We start from the raw sequence: 20,259 nt of genomic DNA, 5'->3' as shown, positions 1-20,259 counted from the left end.
GTTGTTGTTGTTATTTTTCCCTATTGTAACTTGCTATGGAAATTGAGAACGAAAAAAAAAAAAAAGGAAAAGGTAAACAAACAAAAATCAGGAAAGATCAACCACCACTTTTTGTCATCATCCAAGGACATGGCTAGGAATAAAACGTGACTTTATCATTTTGTTGTGAATGCCAACATAAAAAGGTTAACACACCTCATTTGTTTGTCTGTTTTGAAGATAGGACTTTCAGGCCAGATTCTTTCTCTGGGACATTAAGGCAGTCACTTAAAGTATTTTTAAGGCACTTGTCCTATTGTTGGTGTTGTGATTTTGGTCCAGCATTTTGGGAAAAATGTTTTGCCAATAAGTTGAGAATTGCCAACAGTTTGAAACCATTGATCCTCTAATTTAATAAAAAAATATTTTTGTTTTGATCAAAACAAAAAACTTTCATCAGGATTCACATTATTTTGGCCACCATTTCAGGGAGCATAACACCAAGTGCCTTATGAGTGCTCAGTTACTCAGTGATACCATCTATTCACAACCCAGGAAGTACTGCTTGTCACAGTCAACAAGTGATGCTTAGGAAAAAAATAAGTAAATAAAAACCTCACATATTTCCTTCAAAAAGAATCTCTTACCTAGCCTCCATGCATCTTCAATAAAATAACCATATTCTGTTCTTTTTTATTATTGATGGGATAAGAAGATTCTGCCAAAAAAAAAAAAAAACTATCAAACATCACATAGCATAGATTCAAGTTCAGAAAGGGACACCCCTTGGTTAGGGGTTTAACACACACTCATAGAAAGAGGAAAACTGCCTAATTCTCATTTGTTCTGTGATGCCCACATCTAAATATTTGTACTGCCAAAGGTTTAGTTCTGCATAGGTTATATGCAGGAGAAAGAATGACTTTAATATTCTTCATTTGTTACAGCCCAGTCTCCTGAATCTTGGTCTTGGAAGTGAACTTTAAAATCACCCTGTACTTAGGACAGGCTCATTCCTGCTTAGTGTGCTCCTTGCTGTGTGCGGCTGACTGGTTAATGGATTGTCACAGACCTTTCTATGGCTGAGGCATATCAGAAACCTTGATGGTGAAGCCGTGACAGGGGAACAGGAAGATGGGCGAGGGAGCTTTGACTGGAGGCTTCACTCTTTTAACTTTATGCCCAGTTCCATAATTGGGCTTTCAAATGTAATTCTAGCTGCCAATTTACACTTTACCAGAGTTAAACCTTATTTTTAGTTTCATTTCCATGAAAAATGTGCACTTTGCTCTTGATTGATAGATGTGTTTTGACAGTTAATACAGGTTTACTCAGTCAAGGCTTGTTTTAGTCGAAGGTGAAAATGGAAGAAGAAGAAAAAAATTATGCGACCGATCTCAGTATTTCTTTTTATTGCATTCGTTGTTTACCAACAATAATACTCATTGGCAAGAAATTTATTTACACTAACAAATTAAATTGAACACAGGTATTTTTAGATTGGTCAGAAAACAAAGGACCACTGTTATATTTTGCTTTGAATGCCTCTGAAAACCAAAGAGTAAGGAATGTCATTTGAAACAGTACATATTAACCAAGCACAAGAGAACAATTCAGACATGGCACTATTGTCTCTTCCATGCAAATAAATGAATCGACATCAAAATGTACAAATTAAAAGTTTCAGGTAACATGCTACTCACACTTGCTGGACTCAAAATTATTTTCAAACAACTTTTTCTTATTGATATATAAAGAAAGATGAAAATGAATCAAATTCTTACAGGAGAACAGACTTTATTATCTTTCATTTTTCAGCTGCCCAGTTTTGTAATATGTAGCAGGTGTATTAGTGGTTTGACTGCAACACCATTAAAAATACAAGAGCAGTAGTTGTGACATCAAATAATAATGAAGGAAGCATCTGCATATATATGTAAGGAATTTCACCAAGCACTAACTCAGTTTGATGTTGTTGGGAGGTGTCATCTAGCTGGAGTGCTTCTTCCCACTTTTAATTATCTCTGGCCAATTGTTCTTTCATGAACAGTCGACTGATCACATCCTTAATAGAAAACCTGGATGTATGAATAAAAGAGCTGAAAGAAACAGACATGTACACCTTCCAACAATATATATTCACAACCACCTGCATTATTTTTGGTGACAATCAAAATGCCATTATCAGCACGAGATGACCAAAATGCCATTACTTGGCACAAGAAGTCAATAAATGGTCATGTGAGGGCAACACTGCCATCAGAGAGCCAGTAGTTAGTGACTAAAGCTACTGATTATGTCATTTTGGAAGTGTGAGCCAATGCACAAGAACACACAGTGCAACTTTTAGCCAAGAAAACTGTAGTCTGCCGTTGAAAATGCCCAAAGCTACATAAATGTCTTCTGAGCTCTAATACAAAAAAAAAAAAAAAAGAAAAAAGAAAAAGAAAAAAGTGCAGTCTCCACACCAAAGCATTAACCAAACATTTGAGAAGATTTTAGCTTACTAAAATACTAAATATTTAATAAATCAATTTTATCAAAATATATAAACACAGAGAAAGGTAAGTGCATTTAGTAGGAATACCTACATTAAAATAAAAACCCTCTTAAATCTATGAGCCATTCAATGTATAGATAAGCAAAAAGTGGCAATAAGGCTCTGATTAAAGCTCCTAACTGGCATTACCAAGTTCCACATACAGTATTTTTTACGCCTTGTAATTGCTGCATATATATGGGTATGGTGGAAGATAGATTCACACAGATGTAGTTCTGAATACCTACGCAGTGGCATGCATGTTGTGGAGTAGTCTATTGTTCTCTTTTCCTTATCTCATAAATACTGCTGAATCCCTAGTGCTTTGGGGTTGGGTAGGGCCAAGGATTGGAAAGCATCCTGTTTTGTTCCTCCCTAACTCTGAGGATCTGGAGACAGGTTACAGTGGTGCTTGGTTTATGCTGCTCACATATGTGAACCCTCAAGTTAAAACCATTCTCTCAATAAACCCACAGTTTATTGTCAGACCCTCTGTCTACCATAAATAGATCTTGTTTTCACTTCTTGGGGAAAATTTATTCTTTAGGTTTTTTCTTTTCTCTCCAGCTTCTCAGTCAGGCCTATTCTACGCTGCTTCTTCAAGTTATGAAAATGTGTTGTTTGGTGTTAATTTTTCCCCAGTGTTTGGATCAAGACTAAATTTCCTGAGACTTTAAATACTCAAGACAAATGCAAACAAAATCTGCTAGCATACCCAGGCTGGTTTTCAGGAGTGAATCACTGAGCACATTCAAATTTCCCATAACATTACTTTCTTTGGAGAATGTACCCTCCCCTGTCCTACCGTCATGAGAAGAGTTCTGGTAGAAGACATGGACATTTTACTGATGGACTTTATCCTTAATGGCTTAGCTTTATAACTGTGCACAGGTTAAAGAGGCGAACTAGAAAATATGGAAAGCTGAGCTTTTCATTTCCATCTTCCTTTTTTCTTCAGAGAACAATGAACCCTTTGCATTAAAGCAGGTGCCACAAAGCTCTGTGACCACTGTCCACCAAAATGAAGTGCCCCTCTACTCCAGCTGTGTTGGGAGTACCTTTAATGACAAGTGGCATTTGAAAATTCTTAAATATCTCAGTGTAATGAGAGGGCTGTGACACATTCAAAGTGCAGATGTTTCTCTTATATTTGTTGGGACTCCTTCCTCCAGAATCTTCTTGAATATTATTGTTAAACACTGAATATCCTCTTGAAGCTTAGTCTAATCTTCCACACTTATAAATGAATTAGCACATCTATAAAAATGCACATTTAATTTACCTTTTTGTTGTTGTTGTTGTTTACAATGTAAACTATAAGCATATGTTAATCCTATTACACAAAGAACTTCAGTGAGAATTCTTTGTCCTCAGGGAAAGACATGGGGTGAGTTGCCAGATCAAATGACCTGTGGAGGTCTCCTAGGTTGGGCCTGAGGTATTTGGGGATTTCAGGTTAAATGACTATAGAGGCACAGGCAGTGGGAAGGGCTAATTTGGTTCTCACTTTTCCTCCTGCTACCTTGTTCCCAATAACAAAGGAGCACAAGGTGGATGTACCCACTCTGTGCCAACTGAAAGCTGAGTTTGGCATTAGCACCTATCATACTGCAACTATTGACTGCTGTGGTTACAGAGGCTGTGTGATGTTGGCAGGTGGGGACAGGTTTCTGGCCTACCTGAATACAGAAAGACACTTCTGATTCATTGTGTGTGTGTGTGTGTGGGGGGGGGCACTGAAGGGATGGAGAACAAGAGAAGTATCCCATAACTGTGAGTTACTTTAAGGGAAATGGTCTTAAGCACAGTAACCTGTTTAAAAGTTCTTTAGTGGAAATCCTGATCCAGCTCCCATAGTGTTACCTACTGCTTAGGCTCACTATTTATACCCCCTCCCTCCAAAACATCACCCATACCCCAAAACACTTCTGGCTATAGTTAGAGTCATACTGAGCTGTCCCTTACTAAAATATAGTACACGGTAACCAGATAATCCCTTTTTGTTCATTTTCTGATAAGGAAAAAAAAAAACTGCAAAGTCTTTAAGGTTCATGAAATAACAATTTTGTGTTAAAGTGTATGAACACTGAAAAGTACTAGCATTAAAGGAGGATTGTGCAAGACACCAGAACCTCAATTAATCACCATGCACTATAGTCAAAAAATAATAGTAAAACAAAATGCTCACAAGATCTGAGGTCCTTCACTTTGTTTTCATACCCTTGTATCAATCAGTTTATATTTCATTGTTGGGCAATCAAATCAAGTCCCTTTTACAATTTTAGCAGTTTTAAGTAGTAACATTAAAATAATGCATTTAGACCTAAAATTCCTACAATTAAACTTAAAAAATCAAAATGGTTATAATATACACTAAATGATTTGAGGAACAAGAATTTGATTTTTAACATTATCAGTATGACTTTGATCTAAACACTGAAGTATGCAAATAAAGTTATAATAAAGAACAATACTTCTAAGACACTTAAGAAAATACAATATAATAGATCATAAATTATGGGCAAAGACAGAGACTTATAGACATTTCAATATGTACATTCATTTTCAAATATTACTGAAGTGTAAACATAACTTAAAATAATCATACCACTCTTGAATACAGTGAAACCTCCAGTGTGATCCAGGTTACTTTTTCTTCAAAGAAAGCGAAAATGGCAAAAATTTACAATAGCAAGCACAAGCATTACCAGATTTTTACTAATTTAATCTTCTAGAAGTATGAGGAAAGATTTGCTGAATTTTGTAGTTCATTAATAGTTGCTCCTGGTTTCTTGTGATGTTAATAATAGGAAGCACCAGACATTTCTAGATATTAATAAGTATTGAGTATGGCAGTTTCATTATCATATCCCAAATGAAGATAGACAGAAAAACCTAATAGTGCCTCTCCTAACTGTAAAAGCTGCTATACATCAGTGTTTCTGAGGAGTGAATGTATGATCTGTACCTGGTGACAAAATCACTGAAGCTTAGCAGACCAGACCATACTGTGGCAGAAAAGGAATCAGACCTTGAGGAAAGAATAAGACAATACATTTCTAGTTCAGACAATTTCAGAACTTGGATATTAAAAATAATAAAAGTTAAATCTCACAATGTTAACAATATTAGGTGGGGCTATACGGCAGGAGTCCCCTTACACTGTTACTGTAATACTCAAGAGCCATCTCCTGTGCTCTGCGTGTACAACACTTCAGCATGGACAACGCTGAGGACAGAGCAAGACCCAGTGTCACAAAAGAGGTAAAATACTTATCTGAAATTTATCTGGCCTCAAGTTGTACTTTGAAAGTTGTCCATTGGAAAGTGGATGACCTCATTTTTGGAGCCAAAGCAGCAAAGAGAACAAGATACATAAGCATAAAAAGCAAAACAAAATACAAAAAAACCCCTCATCATTGGAAATTTCTCGATTAGTTTATCTTCTCCTCTTTCTGCCCTAGTCTCCTACACTCAACTAAGTTTGGTGAAATACTGAAGTCCTTAATACTGGCTTTAAAATAAGCATAAGTTCTTCCACTACCAAAGTGTATCCTATGTACTGCCTTAAACAAACTTCAACTGTAAAGTGGAAATCTCTGGAGTATGGTAGAGAATGGCTCAGAAAAACCATTCAAAATATCTCTAAAATGTAACTAACTGACAGCTCTGTTTTATAGGAACGTTCTGTGTGCTCAAAAAAATTGGTTCTCTGGTTGAATGTTACTCAAATCTAAATTTTCTCTAACTGATATTTCTATTTTCCTTAAAAGTGAGTTTGTTAAAACACTAACTGAGCCCACTTGGGAAATTCTGAGTAGAAAATATGTGACGAATTCCTGACTCTGTCATAGGCAGGCTGAAGACCAGCCAGAATGTTCCCCAGGAGAGGAAACCTGAAAATGTTGGTTTCCTTAAAAATCAATTTCCTGTTCAATTTGTTGTGTGTGGGGGACAAAGGAACTGTGTTGTGTTTGCCAGTGTTGCTGAAATACTGAACCTACAGTGGTAGCAAAGTAAACAACATATCCCAACATCCCAAGGCTACATTAAAGTTTGACTTTTTTCTTCATTGTTCAGCAACATCTGGAGGATAAATGTTACCTTCAAACCCCAAGGTATACCCACATCCACATTCTTAAGGCTTTTATTCTCTTCTACAGTTAACGAATAACTATGATTCTCTTCACTTTTTCTGATGCCCAGCAAGCAGGACTGTGTGCTTGCTCTTTCCCTTAGGACAAAATTATGTGGCACAACACCCATGCTTCCACAATGGTGCTGTTCTCTGCCCAGACCCAGGACCAAGGGAGAGCTCTTCCCACACACCAGACTGGACTCTGCACCCTAGAAGCAAATATGTGCCCCAGATCTCATTGGCAGGGTGCTCTCTGCCACACAAATACGTGCAAGGGCCTAGTTTCAGGATCCTACACTGAAAATTCCAAGTGCTACATGAACACCAGGGGGGTGTCCTGTTCTTGTGGCAGGGTCATGCTGGTTTTCCACATGACACAACACGCCCAACACAACACAGGATGTTGGTAAGTAGGACAGGAGAGCAACACAACTACTTTGTGTCTCTCCCAAATGAGATCTCTGGTTTGTTAACAAACCAAAGATGGTTTGGGGTTCTTTCAGGGGTTAAAATTAGGAGTGCATTCTATTATTGCAGAAAATGCAGTCATTCAACACACGGTTCCTCAGTCTGTCTACAGCAGCATTACCCTATCACCAGTTTCTTTTTCTGGAGGAGAACAGGGCAGGAAGAGGGGAGCCTTCTCTTGAGCCTTCTCACCCTCTGGAGGGTGTGCTACTGTTCACCAGGGCCGTCTGTTGTGGTTGATGTCATTTTTTCCGACTTTTTGGACTTCCTCTGCATCTGCTCTTGTTCCTTCCTCCTCAGCTTTTCTCTTTGTTTTTCCATTTTCTCTTGGGCCTTCCGAGCCTTCTCTAGAGACATCTTCATTTCCTTCAGTTTTTTTTTAACCACAGCTCGATCCTGCGATGATGCCATTCCAAGAGCCTGCAGAGGAAACACGTGCACAAACTGAATGGGAAAACTGATGGCTGCTCTGCTTCTTATGAGAAATGACATCACAATATGTTCAAACTTGTAATTGAAACATGGATAGAAGAGGTCAGAGTTGATATTATTTATTCAAAGTTTGTGTACATTGGGGGTTTGTGTTTTTTGTTGTTGTTGTTCTTTTATTCTATGAAGTCCCTTGCAAAGTACACCCGAAAGCTCATTAAGAAAATGCTTTCCAATTGGTTTTTAATGAGTGAATAAATGAAAAAAAGATACAATCCTTCTTCTCCAACCTTTGTGCTATAAACATTTATAGGCAAAAGTATTGCTAAAGTATTTCAAAGGGTAAACATGGGCACCAGCTGTCACAGAGGGCTCCAAGAAAGACAGAGAAAACTGAAATGGTTTCCTTTCTGCCAGTGTAGTCATTTACAAGGAAAACCAAAAATGTCTTTGGGGCCAGAATGCTCATATCAGCATAACCAGCCATTCTCTCACCGTGGGCAGACCTGCAAGGGAAGCCTGATTGTAATGAGGTTGCTCGGTAAGCCTAGAATTCAGAATAAGGGGAGTTGGTTGCATACTTTAAATGTTTCATGACCTTCAGCATCAACAGCAGGATGCATCCATCTCCCCAACAGGGACAGCCTTGTCAAGGGGGCCTTCATATTCACAAGCTATTGATTGATCTCTAACCTTTTCAAGATTGTCAAGAGCTACTCATCTATTGGTCAGCCTAGCAGGGGGCTGGGACAGTGGGCAGAGGGTGTATGGAGCTGGTTGTATGCTCTTTTTGCCCTTTTTCCACAGGAGTGGGTGCCACCTCAGTCTCTGAGATGGACCAGACTCCTAGTGGAAAAGAGAGTGTGATCCAGGTGGAGGGAAGACACAGCCTGCATATATTTAAGGAAGAAAGTTCTGGGGAGAACATTATCCCAGTTTTAGAGTGTCATGTAGGGAAGAGGGAGTGTGGAGGAGAAATGAACAAGGAGAAGAAGATTCATGGATCAGTGTCTTAACTTCAATATGATGAAAGTCCACAGTGGCCATTATTAAAACTCATACTACATAGGAAGTAAGCAGAGTTAATAAATGGGCCATGTGTTGCCACGTGAAGCAATGGAGTGGGTCCCTAGCACTCCTGAGCAGCCTACCACTCATTTCAGAACCCATGATGGACTTTCTGAAACTTTGTTTCCAACTCAGAAATAATTCATCATCCTTTCTACTGACTGTTGAGGGAAATTGTCTCTCCAATATGCAGAAGGCTCTGGGCTAATGAAAACATTTTAGGTGCTACAAGTAGTACAAATCATACCTGGTAACCTAACACAGACAAATAATTCTTTACCTTAAGTTTATTTCCATCCAACTGCAGGAGCTGCTCTCCAGTGATGTTTTGGGCACTGAATTCAGAGACATACTGCTCCAGATTTAGGCTCATTAACCAGTGAGAAACCTGCTGCACACTCCATTCATGAACGGCCCGACTCTGATACTGACTGTGTTTGGGAGACTGTCCATCATCAAGGATCTGAGATAGGAATGTTGCAGTGTTGTTAAAGGACCAAAATGCTATGGTTCCTATTATGCTATCAAAAGGAATTTCTTAACCTGCTAGAGCCACATTTATTTTTAAACCACAAAATGATAATGTTTCTAATATTGTTAAAAAGAAATATGCTTTACTTATGTGGTTTTAGGTCTATGGAAATTTAAAAAAATTCCCCCAAATAAAGCACATTATTAATGTAGGAAGTTTAATATTGAAAAAAAATACACTCTAATGTTGCAAGCTTTTATATCAAAACACTCTGGAAATAGCAGATGTAGAAAACAAATATTTCATAAATCTCTACATGCAATTCATCACTCTGCGTTTATCCTTTGATAAGACATTAAAGTTTTATAAAAACACATTTAAAATATTGAGGTATCTTTCACTTGGAAGAGGAGAGCATTAACCCCTCAAGCTTTCTTATGGGAAACTTTCCAACTATTATTTCACTGAGCAGCAAGCAGACTTGAGAGGAAGGTGGGGCAGGTAATATCCACAATTACTTTCAATACACGAGGAAACTGAGGCTCAGAAAGTCTTTATGATTTGTCCCAGATAACACAGTAAGGAGCAGAGCACAACAGTAACCGGTTTGTTAAAAAAATATAGGCTCTGTATAATATTGCTTTTCATAGTGCAAAGGGGCAGATTGCTTCCTACAACTGCTAAGCTGAGAGGAGATGAAGGCAATGGAAGGCTTCAGAGGAAAGACAGGAGTCACCTTGGTGACCCACATGAGGAACACAGAGGAGGGAATGGGGTAAGCTGAGATGAAGGCAAAGGAGATGTTAAAGAATGAAAGGAGTCAAGGTAATGGGGCTGGGAGATACATAGAGGGACTTGGAGGTGGGAATTAGAACCTCTTGATTCAGGAACATCTTTTGGCTAAGATATAGACAAGGGCAGGGAACTAAGCTATTTAAGACAAGGAAACTCTCTACTATGGAGGAAATTGTTCTTGTATTGTTTGATTTAAATAATTCATAAGGATAAAAAAGCAGGTTCAAACACTACCACATAAGGCACCACACAGCCCACTGACAGCTCACCTCGTCATCTATCATATCCAGGCTCTGAGTGAGGGGCAACAAAGGAATCAAGAAGAAAAGGGTTATAGAAACAGGACATAAAACATCAACAGTACACAGTTTTAATAAACTTAAAATCATGCCAGGCTTGAAGAATACAGGCAGAAAAGTTTACAGGGAACAGAAGTTTTACAAAACAAAAATCATGTTAGAAAGAAATAAGCATGAATATTTAAATAAGAGCAAAAATATCTTTACTTACCTTGTGTCTGCCTGCCCACCTCCACCCCTTTTGGGGAACCAAATCCTTAATGTAATTTCCTGCCTCTCTTATAAACATTTATCTCCTAATAATTCTTGGCAATGCTCACCATGACCCTTGCTTCTAAGTAAGTGGTTCTCACCCTATTTTCCTTCCTTGTCAGAACTATTGCAATGATTCCATCAGGATCCACACCAGAAGGAACAGCAGAATTTTGGTGTGACCATGGTAGAGGCAAGGGAGAAAGGGAATGGACAATTTGTGACCCCCATAGGAGTGGAGCTGTTTTTGCTCTCCAGGTCCCAGCCTCCCCACTGTAAGTGACCCTGAAAACAACACAGTACTCTCTTGATGAGAGAGAGGGAGAGAAATCACGAAGACTTTACATAAATACAAAGCCACGATCCTGCTGGTTTCTATGCAATAATTTATCCTAAAAACCATTTTCCCAGTATATTTTATGAGACAACTGTCTGATCATAGTGTCACTATAGTACCTCATCTGATGACAGTGCTAAGGACTGAGAGAGCCCTGGTGTTTTGGGTTCTGCTCCTAAGCCACTCAGGTCTGCGGAACTGGTACTGCTGGGACTGAAGTCATCGTTGAAGGTAAAATTCTGGAAAAACAAAGGAAGCTCAGTGTTAAAGGGGCACAACAAGTGAACCAGAGGCAGGTGTGTTTCCAAGTTCTCAGAGGTTCTTTATAAGCCATCTCAGAAGAAACTCATACTGGGTTTGGTAATGACCTTCAACCGGCCAGTGGTTGAGAATGCTGTGTCTTTTGTGCCTAATTGAGAATTCTGGTGCTTTCTCCATCTGATGAAAGGAGAGGTGTTTTAGAGAGATGATTCTTCAATCTCTCTCCAAGGGTACAGAATTCATTATCCTCTGCTACTGCTCAGAGGAGTAATATTAATAAGCCTATCTTCTTTGACCCTAATCGTGATGAGTAACAGTGTAAGTAAAAATACAAGATGGTGTGGAGAGGCTGAGTTATTAGGAACAGATGGTGATTCCTATCAGGAAGGTAGCTGGAGCACCCCTGGGAAGGAGCGCATGCGGCTGTCTGTGATAAATACTGTGAGAAGTGGCAGATTCTCTCCTGGAGGTACCCTTCAAGATGATGAGTTCTGGGGGAGGACACAGTCTGACAACACTCTGCATGTTCCATGCTGGAATGAAACTCTCATGGCACCAGCAGACAACCAAAGAGGCTGGGCACAGAACAGATACTTGGGGCTGGAAATCAGCTGGGGCTGGGGAGATAGAATATGTAAACAAGACTTCCCTGGAACATCATTAACATGTTCAGAGAATATTATAATGAAACTTAACAATGGCTACCTAGCTGCATTCATGGAAACATTTTAAACCAAATCTGGAGACTTCCTCAGTACATGATGGTGGTAGAATTACTCAAACAACGTTTAAATGCCTCAGATCCGATAGTAAAAGGCCCAGATGCTCTACTGCTGTCAAAACTTTTGCTAATGCGAGCAGAATGGCTCGATTCCCAGGAACTCTATGCAGCTTGGCCAACAACCATCTAGTTTCATGTTCTACTTCATTAGAACTTGGACTGTTAGTTTTCCATTAGGTTCCCTTGTATTGGGTTAAGTTGATTATCCAGAATAAACACTACATCAGAGGCTAGGATACTTAGTGCCAAACTAATTCCAAGATTTGCTAAAACTTCAGAAAAGAAGTTTAAATCAGAGCACATGGAGCTCGGTCAGTAGAACATTTAAGCAGCAGGGTGTTTTAACACAGAACGTCACCATCTGGTATTGTCAATGGAGACACAAACTCAGGCCCCAGTCAAAACCCTTTGAGCTGTTAACCTCAAGGAAAGAATTAAATTCAAGTAACATTAATTACACGTATCTGTTTGAGAAAGAAAGGTGAACATAGAAAAAAGGAGACCAAACGACGTGTGAAAGTTAGCCACCATATATATACGTGTTTCAATAAAATGTTAGATAAGGTTTGCAGTGTCATGCTGGAAATAACCATCATGCATTTAAAAACAAATCACACCCATGCATATAATTCCTAATTCTGTGAAAGTTAAAGAACTCTGGTGACAAAATTACAACAGCTGTTCAGCATGGAAATTTGATATGAAAAGGAGGAAGAAGTATGGTGCCAAGTCAGCACTGGTTTGTTTTAAGGAGTTTCACTCAGATGTATCAAACACATATTCAGTCCCGAATTTATCAGTTTTCCAGTAAATCTTGAGGAGCATAGCAAAATAGTTTTATAATGTAATTTAGATCACTCAGTAAACAGACCTAGCATACTGTTTCATGATTTGAACGTATCTTTTCCCAGCATGGCTTAACTGTCAAACTCAGATTAAATAGCAGTACGTGAAAAGACAGGCAAACCAAAGAGAAATGTACACTCTAGAATGGAACAGTGTTAAAGCAGGTGATGGTTAAGTGAGGCTTTCTCTTCCTCACACAAGAAACACCACACGTTGCTTGTGGCTGTGTTACCACACGGTTCCTCGGATCCAGAGCACACACAGGTTGAGGACGCCTTCCAAAGACTGAACAGGAGGAGGGGTTTGGGTTTTTCTTGTTTGCTTTTTCAATCCATGTGTTTTCTACCTTAGACCCCGTTTTATCTGAAATTAGAGTCTCAGGAGGAGGCTGAAGGGGACTTGTAGGTGAAGGCAGGTTCCTGAAGGAATAGGATCCTTTCCGGCTTTCATTAAACCAGGAGAAAGGCATGCAAGGGGAGCGGGTGGAGGCCTGAGCTGCGGAGGGCGGCTTGGCTTTCCAGTTTTCCAGCCTGCCTCTGAAGATCCTGTTTTGTGAAAAGAATGGATGTTAGACAAAGAAAGGCAAAAGGCTTCCTGAAGCAAATTTTGAAAGGACTCTCAATATAGCTTCAGTAGTAACTGCTTGAGAAACTGTTCTACTCAGCAGAGTAAAATTTTGGGCTGTAACACTAACCTTAATAGTTACTTTTTTTTTTTTTTTTGCATCTAAGTGGAGTCTATGACAATAATCAAAGCTCTTGCACTGCTATTTTTTTGAAATGAGTTTTTTGAAATAAATCTCTAAGTGCATGCGGATGAACTAAGACCAGGGAGGCGGTCCTGCAGGCACTGCTCTTGGGCCGGCCATCACAGCAGCTCCTTTACCTGGTAGGTACATCAGTGCCTCACAGCAGCTCTCAAATAGCCCCCTTCTGGCCTTGCTCAGGACTTGTGTTCTCAAGTATCTAACATTTTAGAAAATGATACATTTAAATAATTTGAACACTTCAGGGCTTGTGATACTTTGAGCACTACTGGCTTTTCATCATCTTGGTGTTTCTTCAAAGGAGCAGGACAAGACTTGATGTCCTTGTACCCCCCTTGGAGGTCCAAGGCCTTGCACCTCCTGAGTATGTGGCCTTGGGCATTCTTTTGGTCTCCATTTGCTCATCTATGAAAGGTGTACTTTTATGTCTCTCATATGTGGTTGTTAAGAATTAAATAGCATATGTGAAAGTGCTTTGAAAACTATCAAAATATTAAATTTTCTGTTTATTTTTTAACATTTAAAGGATTTAAAGGCATTCAAGGAACACAGTATGAAAACAGTACCCTTAATGCAGTTACTTTCATATTTATATTTATCTTTTGGTTAAGAGAAAAATAATTATCAGGAACCAAAGTAGGAACAGACAATAGTTTACATGCGTCATAGAAGAGAGTCTGCCTCAATATGTCCAAATGTTATTTCATGGAATGTCTATTATCTGATAGCTGTTAATATCACAACAGATTCCTTCAATTAAAAGAGGCTGAACACCATAGCTAGATAACTTTCTGTCTCAGATGTATTCTGAATTTTAGTCTTTTCACATCTCATTTCAAACAAACTTTGAAATATATTTCAAATTGACATAAATAGCTTAACTCCTAAAAATTCTAGCTATTTCCAAATACTGTGAGAATCGAATGGGACAATAACTGAAACACCATTTTATAAATTGGAATGCAGTATACAAATATAAAGTGATTAGAAGAATGACAACTAAAGATAATGGAGAAGTCAATGTGGTTTTGGGAAAACATTGAGATCAGCAGTTGGGTGAGCAAAATTGTTGGTCATATAGAAGATTTCAAAAGATCTGATGTTTTAAATAGAGTATTTAAAAAATGGGAGTAGGAAGTCTTCAAGGATAATAGATAAATATCAACTAGAGATGTGTCAAACATCAAATTCATCCTCAAGTCTAAACTTAAAAAAAAAAGTATCCTTAAATCTAAATACTTATGTCATAAGACACAGGAGTGAACTCAAGAAAGCATGCTAGCAGAGGCAGACTGGTCTGTAAGAAGCATTTTTTAACCCATTGGCCATGGACAAGTCTGATAAGAATCATCTGGTGCAGCTGTTTCCATTCAGATCTTGGGCACCCAGACAATGAATTAGCACTGGAGGAGGACAGCAGAGGAGTCAACCTGGAATCTGTATTTTAACCAGTCTGATCTGATTCAAAGTTTTTAATACTTTATTCATACTATCCAGAATGCAAATATAATTATTTGTGAAGAGGGAGAAAAGCATTTTATTTTTTCTGATAGAAAATGGTTGTACTGGTTCCCCATGCCGGAATTTCCCCCTTCCACGTGACACCATGAAAATTAGATGCCATTCCAACCTTGGTCTTCACTGCAGTTGGGGAACTTCTAAATCTAGGTTACAGAAGAAAGGGAGAACTGTCTCCCAACCCTTCTGAGAGAGGTGGGGGGAATCTTATCATCTTAATATCCTTGAATTCAATTTGGGAAGGACCTTGGGTTCTTAGTTTTTGGAATGTAAATATTTGCTTCTAAGTTGAAGATAAGGCAAGTGACTCCAATTTTACAGCCCTGGCAGTGCCTGCAGGGAGCTCCATCATCTCATTCCTCCTGCTCCCTCATCTCCTTAAGATGTCACCACATACTTCTGGGGAGGTAAATCTCTCTGCAGTTCTATCTATCCAGTCATAATTTAACATCTAAGATTGTCTTTTAGCGTAGATCCCACATTCCATTAAAAATGTTAAAAATACTCTGTATACATATCTAAAAATATGTCCTCTTGCAGTCCCACTCTTGTCATTGGGCATATCTGAGGAAAACTGGACCTTAATATCATAATCACCTCTGGCTATCAGTTTCTGAATCAAGGGAATTTTAAAAAGAGGCTGAACACCATAGCTAGATAACTTTCTGTTATCCAATAAATTTTGGTAGTGCTTAAGTAAATGGCTATAATTTAAAGTTTATAAAGAGGCCATAATTAACAGCAGCATGATAATCTCATCCTACTTCCAAGTGAATGTCTTTGTAACAATGCATTTAGGCCACCACTACTTCCTTAAAAAAAAATAGGCAAGAAATAAGAATATTGTTTCCTGAAGTGTTATTCTTTTGCTTTATTTGAAAAGGACTTTTGATAGTACAGATCCTGGCAGGACAACATTAGGAAGAAAAAAAATCTGAAGGCTATTTCTAAGTAAACACTTTCATAAAATTATCTCTAACAGGAAACTATTTAAGATGAATAATCCCATGTGGACTTGTATATCCAGCAATTAAGACAGATCCTGAGGCCATGTTGTTCTTATACCCTGTGGTGAGCAAAGTCATGAAACCCCAGCCTCTGCTGATACCCAGAAGCTTTCTTGTGCCACTTCATACACCAAGGTAATAGAAGACAAGCAAGTAGAAATGGTTGAAAGACCACTTCCAAGGAGTTAGCCACTGTCTCCATAACTGCATGCCACCATATTTGGGATACTCTGAAGAGTGTTTTACATGAGGCCTGGCTGTAAGGCTGTCTCCTAACTCCCTCATTTTTTTATCTGTGACTTTAAAACTCCATGACTAATGGAGCATTGTGTGCTTCCTGGCACCCAGATGAACTGAACAGAGGCATGCTTCCATTTGGTTGGACCTACAGAAATGGAATTCTCATTTTAAAAAAAGAAACATAGCTGGGTTTGGTGGCGTATGCTGTAATTTCAGCAATGCAGAAGGCTGAGGCAGGAGAACTTCAAGTTCCAGGTCAACTTGAGCAATTCAGCAAGACCCTCAGCAACTTAGTGAGATCCTATCTTAAAATAAAAAATAAATAGGACTGGGAATGTAGCTCAGTGGTAAAGTGCCCTTAGCTTGATCCCCAGTACCAAAAAATAAAATAAAAAAAGAAACACTATATTACTTTAAAACTAGAAACCTATCAGTCTACCAACATATACTTTTGAGAATGAATACCAATTTCTTCCCGGATAAATTGAACTACTGGGCCTATAAAGGAGCAGAAAAGATTTGGTAGCAAATTTTATTTTGACCACTCCATCTGTTTCACCTTGTTGAGAAAATCTTCCTAATTATTACTAATACAAAATCCGTCTTTCCTTCCTTTTTTGCTTCTACCCTTCCTTCCTTTTTTAACACTTTCTTCTTCTTTTTTTCTTTCTCCCACTCCCCCTAAAAAAAAAAAAAAATCAAGATTGGTAGAAATGAATTCCTGATGAATTTAAAAATAATTTCGATAGGATCAAAACAAAAATGTGTTCTGTACTTCCCTATGCTTTTCTTTTAGCTGTATATTAATGGCTTATGATCATTTTTGGAAACAGATCCACAAGTCACTGCTATATCACTAATTATTTTATTGTTAGGAACCAGAAGAAACAATGGCTTCATATTCAGTCTTCCCAATCCAAAGGTGTCACATGGGGTGTAGCACTCACTGGCATTTAAATGGTTTATAGCTAAAAAACATAGAGCAATTAACTCATCTATACAATTTTGAAAACAATTTATCCTGGGGCTGGCATCCCCAAATTAAATTGCTCAGTTAAGAATCCCACAGCGGGGCTGGGGTTGTGGCTCAGTGGTAGAGTGCTTGCCTCACATGTGTGAGGCCCCGAGTTTGATCCTCAGAACCCCATTAAAAATAGATAAATAAAAATAAAGATATTGGGTTCATCTACAACTTAAAAAAAATCCCACAGTGATTTTTTTGTTGTTGTAGTTTTAAATTTGAATACAAGGTATGTGAACTATTCAGAATCTAAGTGGTGATCATCAAAATATCATTTAGAGTTGGGCATGGTGGCACAAACCTGTAATCCCAGTGACTTGGGAGGCTGAGGCAAAAAGATCACAAGTTCAAAGCCAGCCTCAGCAATCTAGCGAGGCCCTAAGTAACTTAGTGAGACCTTGTCTCAAAATAAAATAAAAGGGGCGCTAAGGTTGTAACTCATTGGTAGAGTGCTTGCCTAGCCTGTGTGAAGCACTGGGTTCAATCCTCAACACTATATAAAAACCAATCAATTAATCAATCAATGTATTGTGTCAAACAACAACAAAACCCATATTGTATCATTTAAAAAAAATAATAAAGGTGCTGGGGATGTGGCTCAGGGGTAAAGCACCTCTGGGTTAAATCCTTTGTACCCCCCACTCCCAATATATCATTAGAGTTTACAAAACAAAAGAAGTATTAAAGGAACAAAGAATTCAAGCAGATTGTAAAGGAAATTAATTAAAGAAAGATGATTGCAACCAGAGGAAGAGCTACAGATTTCATTTTTCTAAATCAGATGAAGTGCTTCTATAAGTTTCCAACATCCACTCAGGAGACAATTGTAAAGCCAGTTTTTAGGGGTAATACTAGCTCAGGGCCAATTGTCCTGGACATATATTTCTCCCAGACCTGAGTTCTTGTCTAAATATGTGAAGAACCAGCAGTCTGTCTCTGATGGGACACTGTAGAGTGTTCAACTCATTTGAGATGATGAAAATATTCCCTAATCACCACCAACCCCAACCAACTGGGAAGGTTTAAAATGAAATAGTAAAAGAATCATGTAAATAAAACCATACTCTCAAAACATAAATGTTAACTTTAGGACTAATAAATATATTGCTTAGTCATTTAAGCAAATTTGTGCCATTAGAAATCTGCAAGAGAAATTTGACTATTGATTCTGTCTTAAAATTTTATTTTATTGTGATTTTTGGTGCTGAGGCATGCTAATCATGTACTCTACCACTGAGCTATACCACAAGCCTTCTGTCCTAAGATTTTTAAACTCATTAAAGATCACTTTAATGTTCTAAAATTCATTTTAGATTTGTTTTTAACATATGAAATTAGTTAACCACGCTGATAAGAGTAATGGGATATTTAGAGTCAAAAGTTATAATTCTAGCCTTATATTTTTGAGAGTTTTTGTAAACATGTAAATGTGTTTGCTTGTTGGGTATGTCAATCTGTTAGATTTCGGGCATTTAAAGTTCTTAAAATGAAAACTGAATATTAAGTGTAGCTAAAAGTGGGCCAATTCTAGGCTGAATAAATCTCCTCAATAGGGCTGAGCTGACATTACCCAAAGATCACATGAAAGCAAGTGCTTTTGCTGGCCAGGCACAGGCAAAAGTGAGGTGCTTTTCTATTCAGACACATGTATGCATCTTAATCCCCAACTTTGTTAAAAGGTGTGTTTCCACCCAGCCCAATGACTGGTAAGTGGGGCCCTGCCTTACTCAGCCACAGGGTAGAGCTGCCCTCCAGGTACTTGTCATAGCATATAATCTAAAATTCACTGTCATGCCTTGATTTATCTAAAACCTCTGAGAGAAAAATCATCTTGAAGGATTGCCTGAAGTATAATCCCTGTAGCCCACTCATTCTTCAAAGATGACAAAAGTCTTTCGTGGATGAACAAGACTGCCAGCAAAATATGGATTGAGAATACTTTTAAATCCCTCCCAGCAAACTTGCTTCAAGTATAAATGATAATGATAGCCATTTATGTTTATTAAGGACTTAAAGTGTGCTTAAATGTGATCCTTTCAATCTTCCCAACATTCAAAGAGGGCTGCATGATGTGTGTGTGTACGTGTGAGGGTTTCTTCATCTTACAAATAAGGTAACTAGGGTACAGAGAGGTTAAATAACTTGTCTAAAGTAAACAGCACAGCCAAGATTTGAACTCAAGTTCTTGACCATTTACTATTATGCTCTTGGCTCTCACTGAAAGGCCACTACTAACTGTGAAGGTATTGTTGAAGTTGATGTAGGTAAGTACCAACTTTACTTTTTACTTTATTTTTCCTATTTATTTTTAAAAAAATTATGTTGTACAGACCATGTACTTTTGTATATAAACAAATTATTTTTGGAACAAAGGAGTAGACTGTAAATAAATAAAAGAATAAACACATGAATATGTGATAATTTATAGACCAGCTAGGTAATGAGTTAGAAATCAAAGGAGGATTTTTTATAGAATCACATAGATCAACACTATTCAATACAAATATGAATCTCATGTGTATTTTCTAGTAGATACATGAAAAAAGAGGTAAATTAATTTTAATACTAATACATTTTATCTAATCCCAATGCACAACGTTCTATCAACACATAATCAATATTACAAAATTAATAAGATATTTCACATTCTTTTTTTCATACTGTCTGAATACAGCATGCATTTCTTCCCATAGTACATCTCAGCACAGATAACTCAGGAGCTATATCTGACCAGAGGTGATCTTACTGGACAAAGTATATAAAGGTGGACAAGGGAGCAGGGGCCATGCACTTTTAGCCCAACCCATTAATTTTTTCTTAGGAAACCAAGGTGACTTACTCTTGGAAAAGTCAGGACTACCACCTTGGATTTCAGTTCAGTGTGTTTTCCACTGTTCACACATTCAAAGTGAATGAAAATTCACTTCCACAGAGGCATGTAATCTCGCTCAGAGACACATACCTTCGCTCACAGAGCTTCTCCATGGATCTCCAAGGAGATATTTCACTGGTAACAGTGGTCACCTGTTCTGGAGTTGAGGAC

At 38.1% G+C, this 20,259-nt stretch overlaps 1 protein-coding gene across 1 annotated transcript in view; it reads right to left on the bottom strand.

The window, feature by feature from the left end:
• Positions 1-5,046: 5,046 nt before the first annotated feature.
• The window catches only part of Ppp1r9a (protein phosphatase 1 regulatory subunit 9A), a 293,369-nt gene continuing 278,156 nt past the window's right edge, over positions 5,047-20,259 (bottom strand). The window contains exons 16-20 of the mRNA XM_026391574.2: positions 12,897-13,209; positions 10,896-11,015; positions 10,158-10,181; positions 8,902-9,084; positions 5,047-7,544 (exon numbers count right to left, since the gene is read on the bottom strand). Of these exons, the coding sequence (XP_026247359.1) occupies positions 7,332-7,544; positions 8,902-9,084; positions 10,158-10,181; positions 10,896-11,015; positions 12,897-13,209 (853 nt within the window). The 3' untranslated portion in view covers positions 5,047-7,331. The remainder of the gene's footprint in view (positions 7,545-8,901; positions 9,085-10,157; positions 10,182-10,895; positions 11,016-12,896; positions 13,210-20,259) is intronic.

Source organism: Urocitellus parryii, chromosome 3 (genome assembly GCF_045843805.1).
Source record: "Urocitellus parryii isolate mUroPar1 chromosome 3, mUroPar1.hap1, whole genome shotgun sequence".
NCBI classification, from domain to species: Eukaryota; Metazoa; Chordata; class Mammalia; order Rodentia; family Sciuridae; genus Urocitellus; species Urocitellus parryii.
The sequence above is the reverse complement of the archived record's forward strand: the minus strand, read 5'-3'. Positions and strand labels throughout refer to the sequence as shown.